General features: G+C 50.6%; 4 protein-coding genes across 4 annotated transcripts; 2 read left to right on the top strand and 2 right to left on the bottom strand.

Annotated features, from left to right (window-relative positions):
* Positions 1-3,628: 3,628 nt before the first annotated feature.
* On the bottom strand, positions 3,629-5,143 carry FSUBG_8650 (ethionine resistance; the record flags this gene model as incomplete). Its single annotated transcript, XM_036687079.1, has 1 exon — positions 3,629-5,143. The coding sequence occupies one exon, from the start codon at positions 5,141-5,143 to the stop codon at positions 3,629-3,631; it is 1,515 nt and encodes a 504-aa protein (XP_036535869.1).
* A 2,720-nt stretch (positions 5,144-7,863) lies between these two features.
* Positions 7,864-8,972, top strand: FSUBG_8651 (nitrogen metabolic regulation nmr; the record flags this gene model as incomplete). Its single annotated transcript, XM_036687080.1, has 3 exons — positions 7,864-8,442; positions 8,527-8,847; positions 8,904-8,972. 3 exons carry the CDS (start codon positions 7,864-7,866, stop codon positions 8,970-8,972), a joined length of 969 nt encoding a protein of 322 aa, XP_036535870.1.
* A 387-nt stretch (positions 8,973-9,359) lies between these two features.
* On the top strand, positions 9,360-9,980 carry FSUBG_8652 (non-canonical purine ntp phosphatase; the record flags this gene model as incomplete). The annotated part of the gene is made up of 1 exon (XM_036687081.1): positions 9,360-9,980. The coding sequence occupies one exon, from the start codon at positions 9,360-9,362 to the stop codon at positions 9,978-9,980; it is 621 nt and encodes a 206-aa protein (XP_036535871.1).
* Positions 9,981-10,558: 578 nt separating this feature from the next.
* On the bottom strand, positions 10,559-18,907 carry FSUBG_8653 (uncharacterized protein; the record flags this gene model as incomplete). The annotated part of the gene is made up of 3 exons (XM_036687082.1): positions 10,559-15,952; positions 16,234-18,796; positions 18,855-18,907. 3 exons carry the CDS (start codon positions 18,905-18,907, stop codon positions 10,559-10,561), a joined length of 8,010 nt encoding a protein of 2,669 aa, XP_036535872.1.

Raw genomic sequence — 18,907 nt, forward strand, 5'->3', positions numbered from 1 at the left:
GGTTCATTCAATTCAGATTGGTTAGGAACAACCATGCGCATCATGAATCGCGCCTTCTTGCATGCTCCCCTTCCTTTTCGCCTCACTCCGTCTTCCCAATCTCGACTCGCTGATGGAAGGAGCATCAGTCAGTGTGCAGATACGCCCAAGGCATGTACCTCCTTGATGCCGACCAGTCAGACAGCAGAGATCTAGCAGGGGATAAGAGACGCGATGGAGTCGAGGCCTTGGCTCACCCAACCAAACTCTTAGAGGAACCGCCTGCGCCACGAACCATCTGCTGACGCCACGCTATCACATCGCAGGCGCTTGCCGAGGAGTTAATCCTTGTTAGGGATAGCCAATGCTCACGGTTGCTGCGGTGGTCGATTTGTCGATACTTGAGAGCGAAGTAGACTTTATCGAGAAGACGAGCTAACGGGATGCGCGTTCAGCGTTCAGTGCGAGCCCGTGCGCTAGCGATTTAAAGGCAGGGGCCGTTCCAGCGCCCTATCCGGGGGGGAGAGCTCCAGCTCGCTCTCTTTGCGGCTTTGGCAGCTGAGGCTATGTACAGTAGCAGACCTACAGAAGCTAGGCCGAGTTTTTTAGTGGAAAGGCTTCAGTGGGTTATCGCCAAGTTTTACAGTCCAGCCCAACCCAGAGCCAGGCCTGGACCTCGTGTTTGACCAGGCTCTTGGGTCTCGTCTCGTTTGGAGTCTATTGCCATGGCTCAAAGTTACGAGCTGGAAAGGGGAAAGGAGTAGAAGGAGGAAAAGAATTCTTCCTGGGCCGTGCGTGCGTGATTGGAGTCTGTCCATAACTTACAGCGAGTGTCATTGGTATCTTTTGATGAGACACGGTCAATTGCTGCTGCAGGTAAAGTGTTTCCCTTTACTTAGCTCCAAGTGGAGGAGAATTGATTTGGCAAAAGTGGGCAGTGATGACGGGTCCATTCGAGTGATTCAACCAAGTTTAGGCAAGGATGACGATGAATTGGACTGAACGAACAGGGTCCTTGGGTAGAATCCACCTTTCAAAACCACGTCGAGGGAGGGAGGAAGCTAAACGGAATTGAAAGGGAGAGTGAAGCGAGACAATGGAACAAGCGCCGCAAGCCATGACGACGAATACGTACCAGATTTGGTCCAGGGTAGACTGCAGATGTGTAACGGACAGGACACAACAAACAACAGGCATGAAGCCTGTTTATTGCAGATCAACTGGAATGCGGTTCTCTAGATCAAGAGCAGATCAGAGAAAAATTCAGCCAAGACGACCAGTTTACCCCTGACTAAGTTTGTTGTACGGATAGCCCCCTGCAGGTCCAACGTTTTGTGCATATGTTGGCATGTTGACCAAGTAACATTACACGTAGTGAGAGTGTGTGCTGTGATTATAGTTGATAGGACCGCAGTGTAACTTGAGGCTGGATTGATTGATGAGCTGGCACTTCCGTCAACCGCCTCAACCTAGATCCCAAGTTTCAACTAAATCGATCAATCAATCACTGACTGAACTGTCTGTGCCCAGGTCCAAGTGCCTCCATCCATGTTGGTTATCTCTCCCAAGTTAAGGGTCCAATGTGACCTATGACATCAGAGCCAGCATCTCCCTTGAACCTCAAGTTTAATGGAACAACGGCCTTGCATCATCATCCTTTTTGCCCTGAAAAATAACAAGGTCAATTAATTAAATTAGTTCATGGTTGGTTTCACCACAATCAACAAGTCGCACAGACTCTGATGTACATTCCATCCATTACTTACTTGCCCCTACCGACGGCTCATGAAATGATCACGAGGCCGTATTTATCACGGCTGCCAAATGACATATCCCTAACCAACAGCCGAGAAATGTCTTGATACAGCCGCACAAAGCCGGGAATTTCCCCTGCTGTGCTGTCCTTTGACTAAAGAAGCTGGAGTCTCAGATAATAATGATATCAGTTGAGCTATTTGGGCAAGATACTTCTTACGCTAGTAGCTAACTAGATGGAATTTGAATAGAGCCTCTCATAACAACGTACCAAGCAGTCAACTCAGACTGGGAGATATAAGTCTCTAAGCTTTGTAAGTGATACTCACCAGTAACTGCTTCCCTCGTATCTTTACCTAGTAACTATCACTGTTTATGTTAATAAAGTATGAAGAGAACAATGTAAGATTTCGTAATATTCATTGCCGTTAGCGTCTAAACCAGTCGTCCTGTGTTAGGTGATTTGGCCAACTCAAGGATTAAGCAAATGACCCAAATAAGATAAAATGCCTTTCTCACCAATATGATGATCCAACTGTAATAAGGACTGGCTGCTCTATATGATGGTGCGAGGCTTACGGCAAGCTAACGCTAACCACGACGATGAACATCACCAGATCTTATGGTAGCTGCCTCTCCCAATTTCCCATAAAGAAGCACACGAGGCAGATCAGAATAAAGTCTCATTCTGCTGTTCTACTCTAACATCTGCTCTCAATTTCAACACGGGCGCCTCACTTCTAGAATCTTTAGCCGTAGATAGCAAACGTTTTACAGAAATAGGAGGTAAACACTCCGAGTAAAAATTCATAGCTGCAGTCAGTGCTCTCATCCAAGAGCTTGAAGGAGAGAGGCTTGCGAGAACTGGGTTGGGCAAACCAACTAGGACTGCTGTTCTCAACCTATGATTTGGATATGCTTCAGAAGCCTGGGGAAGAACCTCAGAGCTGTGAGAAGTTGACGGCTAGTAAGAGAACTGATCCTGTATTAGTTGGTATGTGATCTATTTGTGTCTCCTGTGACTGGGGGCGTTCTCATCGATTTTCTAATGATAACTCGAGCGCTGAAGTATTTGGCCGTAAATAGTATTATCAAAGAAGTTGGCCAAGACTCGTATCATATATGTCGAGGTAACATTCTTCATGTCCGCCTGAGAAAAGGTTTTGACAGTTTCATAGCTGGTCAGGCTAAGGAGAGACCCCGATGGACTGAAGTTTACCCATAAAAAGAATGACTGGGCGAGGATACTGATGCTAATGCTCCTTGACTGGTTGACGTTGGTGTAGCCTTGGTCCTGAGTTGCTAGGCCTAGCTTCGGAAACGGTCCACAGAGGATTGGTACTGCAAGACCTTCTGGCAGTCATAGAAGAAGCCAAGTCATCCGGCGAACTTCGCGAGATCTATCGAAGCTACTCCTCACGATTTCTGCACTCTTCAGCCAGTCGAGTGCAAAGGAGCCAAGGTGTATTTCATACGATTGATTCTTCACAACTGGCCTGATGCAGAATGTGCTGCTGCTATCTTACACCACCTCCGAGATGCCACGGGTAAGGAGTAACCCCGATTACTTATCCATGAAACTGTTCTGCGAGATGCCGGTGCTCCTTGGCTACAGACGAGCCTCAACTGGACAATGATAGGGATATTGGTGAATCGCGAGCTAACTGAAAGTCAATGACATCAGCTTCTCAATGATGCGGCGTTGGAGATCGCTGGGATCTATCCTAAAGACTGAAAGCGTGACCGAAGGGACGTTGGCTTTAGTAAACCCATGATATCGGGTTCTTTTACATCCAAGGGTGTTGCTTAGCTGAGATATGTGGCTGAAAAGAGCCACGGAAGATGCATAACTTTTGTTTATGTAGTTCAAGCGTGAAGTCCTTACGAAATCATTCTATGTTCCGTCATCCTCCCTCTCCTTCACATCATTAACGCAGTCCTGCCAGCTAATCCACTTCATGTACACACATTCAATAATAGCAATAATGACCATGCCACTTCCAAGACCGATCCAAAGACCGTCGAGCTGGAGGTCTGGGCTTCCCAGTGCGAGCCATATGGCAAATGGCACTGCAGCAAGGTAGTTAACTGCTAGCACAACCCACGCAGCAACGGATTGCTTTGCCAGGCCTCTTAACACACCATTAGTGCCGCAGATGATTGAGTCGATGACTTGGAAGCAGGCCACAGCAACCATGGATCCCGTGGCCAGGTCTCTTACAGTACTGTCGTCGGAGAACATATCTGCAAGTGGATTTCGCAGCACATACAAGAATGCGCCGTCGAGGATACCAACCACGGTGAAGACGCCTGTGTACAGAATTGCAGCACGTCTTGCTTCCTTGAGTGCGCCAGCACCAACTAGGTGACCGAAGCGAGTGGTGACTGCGACGCTGATCGAGAACGGTATGTGCCATGTAACAATGGAGAGCGTGTTGAGTACTGTTTGCGCAGCCAAGTGGCGGGTACCGAGATAAGAGGTGCTGACCATGAGGATCTCAAAGGCGAGCCACTCGGCCAGATTCACAGCGGTGCTTGCAACAGAGAGACGGACCATGGGGCCCCATTCGCGGAACGCAAATGCAGCGCGGCTATCCCAGCCGCCCCAGCATCGGTGAGACTTCTTTCCAATGAACACGACATACAACAAAAGAAGCGCAGGACGAAGGTTATTGGCAAGGGCTTGACCGAACGCAGCACCATCAAGGCCCATGTCAAGCTTGACGGCAAAGTACCAACTCAGAAAAGCATTGACGGGAGCACAAATGATGAGAATGACCATTCCAGGAGCAAATTCACCCTGCGCTTGAAGAAATCTTTTACCAGCCTCAAAGAATGCATAACCGGGAAGTCCAACGAGACTGACACGCAAGAAAGAGGCAGCTTTCAAGGCGAGGCTTCGTTGAGGAACAAGCAATGGTAGGATCCAGTGCGACCACAGCCATATGGCGCCGACAGGAATCATGACGATTGACATGAACACGATCATCCGTTGGATGTGCATTCCCACGCCGGCATAGCGACCAGACCCGTAGGCCTGCGCACACAATGTGTCGAGAGCCGTGGCCATGCCCTCAAAGATGGTGAACCCAATGATGTTGATCGTTGTCAAGCCCAAACTTGAAGCTGCCAATTCCTCGGCACCTAAGCGACCAGCGACAATAGTTGTAATGACAGTAAAAGAATACTGGAGCAGATACGTCGCGATCAGAGGGAGAGAGTATTGGCATAGTAGTTTCGCCTCAGCCAAGAAGTTGTGGACGTCAGTCAACGACTTTGCCGTTCCATTTTCGCTGACTTCTGATATCCTCGGAAGCAAAGGCGAAGTCTCATCGTGTAACACGCCATCGTGAATGTGAGAGTGAGAGTCTTGGTGACCCTCACGGCGCCGACGTTCGCTCGAAGGCATTGGAGCTCGTGTTGTGTGTATTTGCTGTTAGTCTCGGCTCAATTGATGAAAGCTCGAGCTTCAATAGCGCCTTTGAGCCCTGTGAGATCCACCAAGGGAGGGCGAATTGGGTTGAAGATGTTTATAAGAAGAATTCTTCAGTGCCAGAGGCGAAAAGAAAGACGTGATCCACCGATTTCGGACCCAGCAACCAAAAGAGGAGGCTAAGCCAAAGGCAGAATGACAGGCCCACTTAGACGAACTCAATTGCTAAGAATCGCGCCATGCTTTTGGACGACTCTGTCGACTCATGAACTGAGACGAGCTTTGTTCATGGAGGATACCGTGACTCGTGAATGAAAAGATTCTGGTTTATGCTGTCCGGAGGTCAATTGAGGCCAGCCATATCACGTGGTGACCACATCAGGCTAGTACACTCATTCGCCATACCTATGTTGGACAGCATATCGAGCACCATCTCATGATTTCTGAACCTGAGAGTCCGTTGAAATACCGAGGAGCATCAGACTTCAAGACGTGATTTCCATCTCAAAACTGGCATCAGCGAGACGCAAAATCCCGCCGTGTTCGAGCAGAGAAAGGAACTCAGCTTGTAAACCATCAGTTCTCTCCAGAGAAACAAAGTCTGAAGTACTTACTTGCAATGGGCCAACGTTCAGATAGTCTCTTGAGACCATCGACGATAGTCACCAACGCATCTTTCATCTGTGGTTCATTGTCTTCCCGAATAAACCATGAGCATGCACTACAAGCGGTATAAAAACATCTTGCCTGAAGAGGACAATCTGACTGAATCTGAGCCAGCTTAGGGGTCAAAGCACTACCTAGTGCTCTCAGACCTTGAACGCTGATACTCTGCAATTCTGTTTCGTGTGTCAAGCGTTCCCGACTTGTTATTCCAGGCGCGTCAGGACAACCATAAGCTCCATAAAGGAGCGCTTGGGCACTAATGCAAATGGCGGAAGCACATGCTAGAGAGGATGCCGACGAAGAAGAAACGTTGCTCAAGGATTGCTCTTCAATAGAAATTTGTAGCGAGTTTAGTGCTCTATTAAGGCTCTGCGCTTCCTGGACAACATGAAGGACATCGTGCGAAGATTTGGTTTTCAAATGTTTGTGTGTAATGACCTTGCCGAGCATATGAGCTGCTTGGCACGTCCTAGCAAAGGAGCCCAGAGTTGTGACAGAGCTGAAGCATGCTGTATACAGTGGCTCGCTTGGCACTGTCTTACCTAAAACCCAGTCTTCATCGTTGACTGGTAGAAGCTCGTCAGGGCAAGGCTCCGGAGCGGAAAATGGCAGCCCACTTGTGTCCATACTGATGAATCTGAGAATAGTTCATTAGGGGGAGGCGCAAGGATGCAAAGTTATAGCTTACCTGTCAAGCACAAATATAGTCCACCATGTTCTGCGCTGTTCTTCTCGTTTAGACCAGGAATCAGCAAATTTGAAGAGCTGTTGTGCATCTCTGTCATGCCAACCCATTAGTATGCCCAGTCTCGCTGCCCGACTGATGGTGAGGTAACAGGCTGGATATATAGCCTGGCACGCTTCATAGAGAGCCAATAGCACCAAGGACTGAGCTAGGCGCAGTGAAACTAGGCCTGCACTTTCAGCAGCGGCACATAGAGTTTTTGCCAACATGTACAACGGGTGTTGAGATGGAGGGTGGCCATTGGGTCTGAGCGTGCATATTTTCATGCATAAAAGTAGCAGATCATGACAAGCATCTTGACTGAAAGGATCGGGATATGTGATCCGCTTTCTGCTAATCATGGGAAGCCATTCATGTACTGAAGAAAAGTAATTGTGGTAGAGGACTGGCAAGTCATCTGGTTCCAAGTGCTTGGCTATAATCTGTTGCAGATCGACTCTTGGCCCAGGTGCTAATGCATTGCTGGCGGTTAGTGGCGTGAAGAGATCTGGATCCAAGAAGAAGGCCAAGGGAAACGGTTGATTAGGCTCTGATAGAGACGGCTGGCTTGTTACATCTGGCGGAGGAGCAGTTGGAGGTGGTGGAAGTTCTATATATTCACATTTCTTGCCAAGGCGCCGACACTGTAAGCCGTCAGTTTTAGGCTATGCCTGCCCCAGTTCTGATCCGTACTAAGGAGCAAGATGGCAACTCTCTCATGCATTTCCTCTTCAGGCGGCTGAACAAGTTAGAGAAGCTTCGCGTGGTATGAGGGCTTAATCTTACCGACATGTTGCACATGAATGGCGAGCCACGGGCATCTCGAATTCTCGATCTGCGTAACGTTGACAACCTCGTCGATCTGCAGTGATTGTAAAGCAGCTTATGAATCAATAGGGGCTTCTTGGGTTGCAGCGTGAGCATGAATGTGGGGGCGAGATACCGTGAAAATAGGCTGAAGAGATCGATTGAGTACAGGAAGAGGAGAGAGAAGCTGAAAAGCTGAGAGCTGAGAACGGAGGTGAGCGGGTAACAGGGAGGCAGGAGTGAGACGGAGGCGGATCTGGAGCGGACTTTAGTGGAACCGTTCCTGTATAAGACACCAACCAACCAACCAACCAACCAATACCAACATCAACAGTAGGACAGGCTTGAAAATGAGAATAACGTGACGAGACAGATTGAGAATGGGTCAATTAATAATGGATGATCGACCATATTCTCTCAGAAATATATAATGCTTAGAGATGTAATGGGCTATTACCATATCAAGCATACTCTCTCTCTCTCTCTACCTACACTCAAGATGACCACCAAAAAGCTCATAGTCATCATCGGTGCAACAGGCGGCCAAGGAGGATCAGTCGTCAACTCTTTTCTCAATGATCCAGAATGGCACGTTCGTGGCATCACTAGAAGCCCTTCGAGCCAAAAATCAAAGAACCTCGAGACCCGCGGTGTCGAAGTAGTCCAAGCCGACTTGGACGACAGGGTCTCACTAGCCAAAGCCCTCCAAGACGCAAATGCCATATTCGCAGTCAGCGACTTTTGGGGTATCTACAACGATCCAAAGAATCAAAATAAACCAAAGCCGGGACAGGCTCTCAACGAGTGGACAAAGGTACAAGAAACCCAGCAACTCAAGAATATCATCGATGAAGCTGCCAGAGTATCAAGTCTGGAACGTTTCATCATGTCTTCACTTCCGGGGCCGTCGAAATTATCGGGTGGAAAGTACACAAATGTCTGCCATCACGACTCCAAAGCAGATGCAGAAGAGTACGGTGAACAAAGCCAGCCAGAGCTTTGGGCTAAGACGAGTGTATACCTCCCTGGATACTTTCTCAGCAACTTCTTGACTCATCCAATGGCTCAGCCAACCAAGGTTTGATTTCAATAGCTGTACAAATCCAACGACATTCAAACTGACGCTGTAGTAGAAAGAGAACGGAAACAATGAAACATACAGTTCGCAAACAACCTAGACCTCGATGCCAAGGTTCCCCTGATATCACACGATCAAGATTCTGGTCCGTTCGTCAGAGCCCTAATTCAAAACCCTCCGGGGAAAAGCGTCGTCGGATATCGTGCTTGGATCACACCGCGGGAATTCGTACGAATATTCAGTCAAGTCACGGGGTACAAGGCTGAATCACTACATATACCACCCGGAGAGTTTTCTTTTGATTGTAAAGAAGAGTTAAGGGCTGAATTACAGGACAACTTTGCATTCGCTAATGAAATTGGACTTCATGGCGGTGATGATTCTCCTGCTGTTCATCCCAACGAGGTAAGCTTCTCTTGATTATTGTAACAAGATAGTGATGACAGCTGATATGTATGCAGCTGAACCCGCCTCCTCAACTTGGAAGCGTCGAAGATTGGATCAGAGAGCAAGACTGGCCCAAGGTTTAGGGATCTTGAGACATAGCTTGAAGGAGGGAGAATCTGTCCAGATGTAGCTAGCATAGCTGAGGCTACTCATGCTGGCGGCTAGTTACTATAATAAACTATTTTAGGGGCAGATCTTGATAAGGAATTTGGACTATCGAAAGCTAAATTGGTACTTTGAATGGTTATCGTGACTCTGCTCTGAATACCTACCTTAGTAGGTAGGCAGGATTGATATGATAGATAGCAGCCGTTGAATCTACCAATAGCGGCTACAGGTGGGGAACACAGTCCAAGCCAACCACTACAGTACAAAACCCCTCAGGCTTGAACTCAATCCAACAAATCATAAACTGACCATGTCCAGGGATAAACGTTACGTTACCCATAATATTGTTTGACCGCCAAGGCATGAGCACATCTCGAAACAATCGAACCATCGTCAACGTCCTCGCCAAGAAATTCGCCCTCCAAAGATCAAGAATGGAGCCCCCTCGGAAGCAAAAGCTTGTGGTCGTTGCCTCAAACAACATCCCCAAAATCAAAGCAACCCACGATGGCTTCACACAAATGCTTCCAGACTCCCATGACTTCCAAAGCATAAGCGTAGACTCCAACGTCTCAGATCAGCCCTTCTCAGATGAAGAGACTCTGCGCGGTGCAACAAATCGAGCACAAAACGCTCAAGCAGCCAGATCAGAAGCTGATTTCTGGGTTGGCATCGAAGGCGGTGTTGAAACTCTCAATGGCTCCATCTGCTCTTTTGCTTGGATTGTTGTCATTGGAAAAGATGGCAAGGTCGGCAAGGCGAGGACCTCGGCGTATTTTCTACCAGACAAGACTTGTCAGTTGCTGAAAGAGGGTGTTGAGCTGGGACACGCGGATGATATGGTATTTGGACAGATAGATTCAAAGAACAAGCAGGGCTCGGTTGGGCTATTGACTGGTGGTGTTGTTGACCGAGCTGCGTATTATACACAGGCTGTCATCTTGGCCCTGATACCCTTCAGGAATGCTTCTTTGGACTTTTGATAGCTTCATTTTCATATCGAGCACTCAAGAGTCTCAAGAGTCTCAAAGGAAAAATCGCAAATAATTCTTATAGTTCTATAATGCCATACATGACGAACACTGCATTTCACTTCTTGAGGTCCAGTAAGAAAGGATTCACATTCTTGCAGAGAAAAACACTTTTATTAACCTGCCCATAAGGAGTGTAAATGTATATATAAATGATTAAACAATTAGATGTGCGTGATGCGTGTACTTTTCCACCCCTTCCATGCTGTCTCTCCATTCTGTTATTACCCTTCGCTCCATCTCTTGACAAATTCTGTAAATGCATAGACAGTAACATTAAACATATGTACAGCCATGACGCCACGCTGCATTGGGACAGATAAGAAAACCCCAATCACTGATATATCCAGTAGTGGCTAATATATGTATCCAAGAATGGGGGTAAGGGCGGCCGTAACAGGTCGACTTATATCGCTAGGTTGGCAGTCTAAGAAACAATCTCGAGTAGAGTAGTAGAAGCATGTTATATGCTGTGCGTATATGAGTATGCAGTGTGTGTATAGGTTGGTGAATAGGTAGTGAGGAGTGGCTTAGCGGTCCGTCGCCTCGTTCCAGTCACCTATCTCGGGCATGCCGTAGGGATTCCACTCTTGTCCAGGATAACTAGTCGCGCTCATCTGAGGAGGAACCTCTCCATCTGAGTCAGCATTGGGGTCGTAGTGAATCTTCTCTTCCTGTGAATCAATTCGCAATGTGCGCTTCCGGGCATCCTCGGTATTTTCGAGCTCAGCGTGGAACGATGGGCCTCCCCTGCTCTTCGGCTCAGGAGGGCCTAGATCACTACCACCTGGTGGAGATTGCCTCGTAGAGTTGGGGCTGACACTACCCGGTGCGCCAGATGGGGGACTGAGTGACACGCCCTGAGACTCCTCTGCTTTAGGCGAGAATCGTGAACTGGTACCCGGCACAGTATGGCCTCCCATGAAATCGCCTCCAGCAAGCACAGGCATGGGAAGACTGGGAGCTCGGGACTTTGAGCTGCCGTTCTGCTCTGTGCCTATTCTTGGGGAAACGTGCTGCGCTGATGGAGGGTTACCACCGACTCTAGGACTCCCACTTGTTCTCCCACTATGAGGACTGTCGCTGTTAAACCTATGTATATTGGAGGTTCCCTGATGAGTTGCCTTGGGGTCATTTCGAGGAGCGGCATCTGAGTGCTCACGCTCTCCCTCCTGAGTGTGGTCGTGTTCAGGGTTGGCAGCAACCATAGCTTGCAAATTCAACAGTGAAGGACGAGGCGATGGGGCGTGAACTGGTGTAGGGGAGTGAACCTGAGTAGGCGTCGATACATGGACAGGGGGCGATTCCTCCCCGTAAATATTTTGTCCTGTCGGGAACCCATATTGCGGGCTTTGAGGCTGCGACGAGAAGTGAGAATGTTGAGGACTTCTATATGACGAGGGCGTATTTGGGCTTTGACCAATTGTTCCGCCATGCGATTGGACAGGATAAGACGGTTGTCTTTGTTGGAGTGGTGGGAATTGTCCAGCAGGGGAAGGCAACTGGGGCTGCCATTGACCCGGGGGCTGAGGAGGAGATTGCAATTGTCCCTGTTGCTGTGAGGAAGACTGGAAGCCACCTTGCTGTTGCAAGGGGGACGTGAATTGGCCCTGCTGCATGGGTGGAGACACGAATTGGCCTTGCGGTTGAGCAGGTGATTGGAAGTGTCCCTGCTGTTGGGCAGGAGACTGGAATTGACCATGGGGCTGCGGCGGAGAATGGTATTGAGTCTGTGGCGACTGTGTCGGTGGGAAGTGGCCCTGCATCTGAGGAGGAGATTGATACGGGTGGCCAGGCTGTGGCTGTGGCAGGCTCATAGCCTGGGGTCCCGAAGCAAAAGCCCCAGAAGGGCTTCGGAACTCTTGCTGTGGCATAATTGGGCTGGTAAACATTGATGAGTAACGCTTGGTTTGGGCTTGTCCCATACTCTGGTTGCTGAACTGAGATGACGGGCGAGCAGTTGGCACCTGTCCGAAAGGTTGGCCGCTAACTTGCGACGATGGACGTGGAGATTGGGTCTGTCCATGCGTTACTTGACCAGCAAATTGCGGCTGGGGCTGCTGTTGTCGCTGCACAGGCCGCATCTCATGGTTCTGATAAGCCTGCAGATCGGGAATGACCATTGACTGCCGATTCTCCTTGGAACCTCGTTTGAAAGCCCCAAGGATCTTGCTTGCAGTCAGCTTGTCATTCTCGCCCTTTCCTTGACCCGATGCTGGCTTGTTTGAGACCTGTGCCGACATGCGATTCCTCAAACCCTTCCACTTTGAAGCTCCCGGACTTGCCTGGCGAGCTGGCTGGTTGGCAATCTGGGGTTGCTGGAGAGCACCCGAGCCGTCCTTTGGAGGGACCGGAGGGCCTGAGCCAGAGTGCTGCATCTGCATAGGTGGACGGCCAGGAGAAGTGGCTTGTGGGTGTGAGCCTGGCATAGGCTGACCGGCAGATGGCTGGCGGAGATTGGGCTCGTACTGTTGACACGGAGTAATCTGGTAGCCACCATGCTGAGGGTTCATCTGAGGGGGTGCCTGTTGCTGAGCATTTACAGGGTGTTGTTGAAACCCAGAAGGAAACTGCTGTTGTTGCTGTGGCGGTGATACTCCCATCCTGTTGGCAAAGGTCTGGTGTTGTGGAGAAGTAGACACTGCAGATACAACAGACGTGTCAGGCTGTGAAAGCTGGGAGGACTGTCGTCTTCCAGCAGCCAAAGTAGTAGTATTCAGACGAGGACTCTGAGTAGCCATCGACGATACAGACGGCGGGCCAGTCTTGGACATTTGCGACACTGGAGACAAGGGCATGTCATTATCTGATGCACCATGACTAGCCCTATTCTCATGCCTAAAGGACATGTTTGGTGAGTCTGTGACTGGTCGTTGGATCCGAGCTCCCTCCTGCTTTGCATGCGCGAGTTTGTCAAGCGATTGCGACGATTGCGACGCATGGTGGAATGACGGTTGAGTTGTTGGGGCCGTGCTTGGGACGTGGAAAGAGGTCTGCGTTGTTGGGGCACTTCTGATTGCGGACGCAGCTGGTGAGATCGATCGCATTCTTCTAGCTCGCGCGTCCGGGAAACTCTGTCCCACGCTGAAAGGTGTCTGTGGAGTCCCATGACGGCTGGATTCAGTCACTGATCCGATAGGAGGAGTCCCTGCTGGTGTGGTAGAGCCAAAGCCTAGAGGTGATGGACGTGAGTTGCGGTAGGCAGCTTGAGCGTGCTGGTTATCTCTTATTCCACCAGATAAAGGTTGGGCAGATGACATCGGGGATTGTTCCCTAGATATCGACTGCTGGCCACCAATTTGATGAGGCCTCTGAGGTTGGGGACTAGCCAATGGCGGTGCAGGGCCTTGGGGGCTTCCAAGCTGACCCCCTGGAAGTACAGGGCTGGTCAGTTGAGGTCCCGAAGGTCTTCTCCCCTGTGTCTGCAGGGTCGGCGGGTGAGGGGTACCAAGCTGGGAACCAGAAGCGCGGCGATCATAAGGCTGTTGCATCTGGGGTGACGTAGCCTGCTGGGGCTCCTTGCTCTTGTGGACGTGTCCCAAAAGGCCGGAGATCAGCCCAGCAGCCGAACCTCGTCTCTTACGGCGCTCGTTAGTATCAACCGGCGGTGTACCTGTTGGAGCCGGAAGAATATGGTTGAAGGTAGGACCGGCAGTGCTACTTCGCTCAAAGCCTGGATGAGCAGGGCGCTCCAGGGATACTGGTTGCTGAGCTCCCAAGTGACTTGAGATCGGCCTTGAGGAGGTGGGTGTCCCAGGCTTCGAGGATGTACCACTACTAGGCCGATTGAAGACATTCGTCATAGCAGCCTTGGTATTGAATGCCGAGAATCGCTTCTTTGCCGGAGGAGTAGCAGATTGGCTCATCTCGTTGGCCAAGTTAGAAGTAGCTGCGCGTGGAGGACCTGCAGGGCGATACTGACCCGAAGCAGGATCGAAGTCAGGGTTGAGCTGAGATCCCCTTCTCTCTTCCGTCGATGTAGCAGGCCTGCTGTCATCCGGGCGTGGAGGTGGAGGCATCGAAAGCCGTTCTCGGCTCTGCTTACTCCTCAGGCCTAGCATGAAACTGGCTCTTGACTTCTTTTTGTCATGGGTTCCATCCGCCGTCACACTTGATACGGAAGCAGCATCATGATGGACATCAGCGTGTGGTGGTTGGAGTTGCTGCTGCTGTTGTGGAGGATGGAACTGCTGACCATGGTGTTCCACAGGCGTGGTTCGCCGCTCAGTTGAGCTCTTCCTGAAGCGATGTCCAATGTCCTTTAACAATGCCGAGGCCTTTTTAGAACGTCCCCGGTCTTCATTGGTAGCGTCGCCCGTCCCTGTTCTGGCGATGCCGTCCTGAGAAAAACGTCGGATGAACTGAGATCCAGGGCCAGGGTGAACATCTTTAGAACCGCTCGGCTGTCGTTGATGGCCAGGGAAGAGACCAGGGTAACGATTTGCCGATGAAGGTGGCACTTCAGAAGGCTTTTGCCGTTGGTGATGTCTATTAGCCGTAGAGCTTGAAGATGGAGAAGGGGGAACATCTCCAGTTTCCTTATTGTAGCCGTAGAAAGGGTCATGTTGGGACTGCTGTGAACGTTGTGAACGTTGCGAACGCTGCGAGAGCTGTGAAAGTTGCGAGGCATTCGTGCCTGCTCGGTTTCTGTTAACCATATGAAGGGGTTCGGCCAAGTGACTTTCTTCCAACTTCCATTGGCCCGATGGCGGGACTGCCTGAGGCTTAGGAGTAACGCGGTGAAGGGGTTCGGACAAGTGGCTTTCCTCCAATTTCCAGGGACCAGAAGGAGGAAGCCTCTGAACGGGGTTGCCTCCCATGAGCTGAGGCGGAAGCAAGGGCAGCGTCGGAGGCTGATATCCCCGAGTTTGCGGTGGCATAGGCCCGGGTTGGACTGGATGCATCTGGAATGGATGCTGTGGTCCCCTAGGAGGTGATTGCTGCAATGAGTGGCGTGGCGACTGTTGCGGAGGGGGTGATTGAGGTTCTGATCCGTCCGCATCTTTCTTGAACTTCTCTTCCATAATAGAATCTGTCCCAACCAATGTAGATCCAACGGTAACCTCAGATGTCAGTGTTCCCTGTTGACGAGCAATCTCATCGAAGTCTTCCGGCTCAGCAGAAACATGCTCAGCGATAGGCTGTGTGGTCCTTTGTTCAGTCGCTGTCGATCTAGAGTTTACGTCAAACGTCGAACCTCTTCTGATGGGAGGCAGTCCAACAAAGGAGGAATGACGCTGAACCATAGCCGAGGGATCGTGTTGCTGGGCCGGAACTTGAGACTGAGGTGCATTTGTCATGGGGGCCTGTGAGATAGCCGCTGGATAAACAGACGTCGATTGAGTTGATGGACCGGCAGGGTCCTCTGGAGGCACCATACGAATACCGCCGCTGGCAGGCGTAGGAGTAGCACTACCAGACATGGGATTACTGGATGGCATTTGAATGCTGGAACCATCCTGAGGACGGCCTTGGCTTGCAAGCATGACTCCTGATTGCTCAGAGGCTTTACCTTTGGCAAGGTCTGTTCCCTTGAAAGGATCCCAAGTAGACTCATCGATGGGAGTTGGAAGGTACCATTGCGATCTATCATCATTTTCTTTACTGGCGGGAGCGGAAATAGAAGCAGAGACAGAGGCAGAGGTAGAAGCAGAAGCAGATGGATATTGTGAGAGCTGAGGCCCGTAGCTCTCGCGCGAAGCAAGTCTCTTACCTGATTCGCCAGTCGATGGCACAGAGCCAAACTGCAGCATGCTAGAAGATTGGGAGGACTGGGGAGCATGATACGACTGGGTCGAAGGCCTCGAGATCACGACGTCTTTCTCGGAGGAGTCATCAGCGCGGGATCTTGCGAGACGATCTAAACCCCACGATGCGCGTCTTTCAGCTTTGAATTTTGTTTGCACCGGAGATGTTGGTTCGCCCTGTCAACCAAAGAAACATTAATAAACACTCTTGTCACATAGCCTGATGGATGGGCAACATCATGATGGATGACAATGCGGGAGGAGAAAAGGGAACAAGCGTCGTAGAATTCCTATCTCATACACCCGTCTCATCATAAGGTAAGGTCAAGAGTGATCATCAGCCCCGAAGTGCATGATGAAAGGAGATTTAATCCAACAATAACCCTGCTCCGAGGGAGAAAAAAAGAGGAAGAAGCCCATCACAACAGGTTCTAAAAAGAGAAGCGTCAGTGAAATACCTTGTCCCCAGTTCCACGCAATTTGCTCTTTCCCTTGCTAAACAATCCCTTGCCCATCTTTCCAGCAGACTGCATGAGTTCCTTGCCCTTGGTTCCAATCTGGTTGCTCGAGTTTCCGAAGCCGCTGCTGCCGGATGGCACGGATCCGCCAAGTCGAGATCGTCCTGGTGGTGGCCCTGTTGCAGGCGAGCTTGCATTAAGATACTGCTGGTAATATGGCTGTTGATTGTGAGAAAGGCTGGGACCTGATGCGTGTTCCTTTTGACTTGTGGGCACCCCGGCTCCGGAGAAGGAGGAAGTTCCGTTCGCGTATTCGGGATGCTCGGTCATCATATTAGACAGCCAGTCCTCCAGACCTGACTCCCACGCTTCGTGGGTAGCTAAACCCGCTTCAAACTTGAGAGTCCTTTGAACGGGTGTTGCTAGGCTCATGATATCGCGCCAAGGAGTAGTCTGAGGGAACTGACTGGGAGGAAGAGCTTTGGTCGACTTATCTGGGGGTGGCGATGCTGACGTAAGATTCGAAGGTACCTGGGTCAATGATTTGTTCTCTGCAACTGATGGACGACGATTGTCAACGGCTCGAGGAGTTGCATCATCATTTTCGATAGAAACGGGAGAAGGAGGCTCCAAAGTAGCTGACTGCTGGCTTGGCGGTAGCGTGCTGGCTTTGGAAACTTGATGAGAAATGCCACCAGAAGGGGGGATGATGATCCTTGGAGTCTCGGTACTTTGAGGTGACTCTTTGGTTCGGCTGGCAACATCTAAAGCCTCGTCCTTTGGTGACTGGACTCCAACTGGCGCTAGAGGTGAAGGAGAAACTGGACGAAGAGCTTCGTTGTTGGAAGTACCAGAAGGCGGCTCGACAGGGAGGATCTTTGGTGGAGAATCGAAACCAGCCTCCCAAGAGAATCGACGCCGTGAATCAGACTTGGGTGACTCGGGTTGTGTGGTAGGCTGGGATTCAGTAGACACCACGACGCTAGACAGTGGTTGGGCAATTGGCTGGTGTTGCTGCTCATGAGCTGGAGATGTCTCAGTCTTGGGCTTCTCTTGGACCTCTGCTTCGATGTTCGAATGTTGCCCGGGTTTCTCGTTTGAATCGGCCCAGTAGCTATCATAATCGCTGAGGGTATAGCTGCTATTACGAGTGACACCTCGGTCACCTGGTACCAAAGACTGAGAATTATCGAGCAAAGGTCGGGACACTGCAGAGCTTGGTGTTGGAGCAATGGGGCTAAGGGACCTCATAATTTCCTCACTCAAGACGTCACTTTCCTTAACAGGTGACGAATTGAAAGTGTTCAAAGATCCTTGTGTCAAAGCAGAGTTTGGCTCATAGTTCGATGGAGAGTAATCCGGCTGTTGAGGGTACAGAGGTTCTGTAGGCGTAATCTTGGAGTCGGTGGCTGATGCAGGCTCTCTTGGCGATGGGAAGAGTCCCTTTGAGTTCGGGCTTGGTGTTCGCAGAGGTGGAACAGCTCGAGGATCCTTTGCAGGGGCAAGAGAGGTACTGTTGTTCGGTCCGGGAGTGTTGGTGTTGTCTTCACTCTCTCTGGGCTTCTCTTCCAAAGTTGCGAGCTTTCCGGGGCTATCGGTTGCTTGACTGGGAACCGAAGGTTGGTCTTGCTTGGTAGGGTCTTGGGCAGAGGCAGGAGTGCTCGACTTGCTTCCCGAGGAGAAGAAATCAGCGCCAAATACTGACATACGCGCAACGTCGGGAAGTTGCGGGCTGACAGATAATCGCTTCCTGTCTATATCCACAGCCGAATGAATCACAGTTTCTTCCTTGTGACTACCAGGCTCTGGAGAAGCAATGCTATCCAAAGTGGGAGGATCGTGCAGCCCCTGGGATCCCAGACCAAGCTCCTCGCGCTTCGCAAGAATGGCATCAAAAGTTGGCTGCTTCTGGGCCTTATCAATCGCTGGGCCATCTCCTCGGCCGTATCCTGGCTGGTTCGGTTCATTGACTGGGGGAGTAGAGCGATCATCGGGTCTGGGTGCGATATTCTCTGTGATGGACAACGGCGACCCGCCCAACTTACGCTCATCATCTATATGGCGGAAATCGGGTCGGACTGAAGGCGAACCACGAGCAGCGGAACTTGCGGTGCTCTGCGGGGTAGATGATCGTACGTCGGGCTGTTGATGATGACTGGGCGCCTTTGAAGATCCAGCACCTGAAGACAAAGGAGCAGGTGATGTGGTTCGTCCTGTAACCGGCGACGAAACACTATGGGATTGTTCTGGGTGACCTGGGTTGGGCACATCCGGATGGTTTGTCTGAAGCTGTAGCGAAGGCGTGTTGCTTGAGCTGCGAGAACTGGAAGCGACAGCGGCAGCCAATCTTGGGGAGGGTCCAAATGATTCGGTTCGTTGTCCGACCGGTCGGAGACCTGTTGTTACTCGAGGAACCGGGGGAGGCGGCGGTGGTGGCTCGTCATCCTCGAACTCGTCGGCGCCCCAGTCGTCACCATCATAATTCTGAGTCGGCGCTTGGACCCATTTCCTCGTCTTGGTACGGTTGACGTTGACCTGATATCCTCCGGGCGTTTGGGGAGATCTAGAAGTGATTGCGGATTAACGGAGAGAAATTTTAGATATCTGCGAAGGATAATTACAATGGAGATTGCGACTGCCCTTGCGCATAAGGGTTATTATATGTCCCATCCAT

Source organism: Fusarium subglutinans (assembly GCF_013396075.1).
Source record: "Fusarium subglutinans strain NRRL 66333 chromosome Unknown NRRL66333_c0000121, whole genome shotgun sequence".
Lineage (NCBI taxonomy): Eukaryota > Fungi > Ascomycota > Sordariomycetes > Hypocreales > Nectriaceae > Fusarium > Fusarium subglutinans.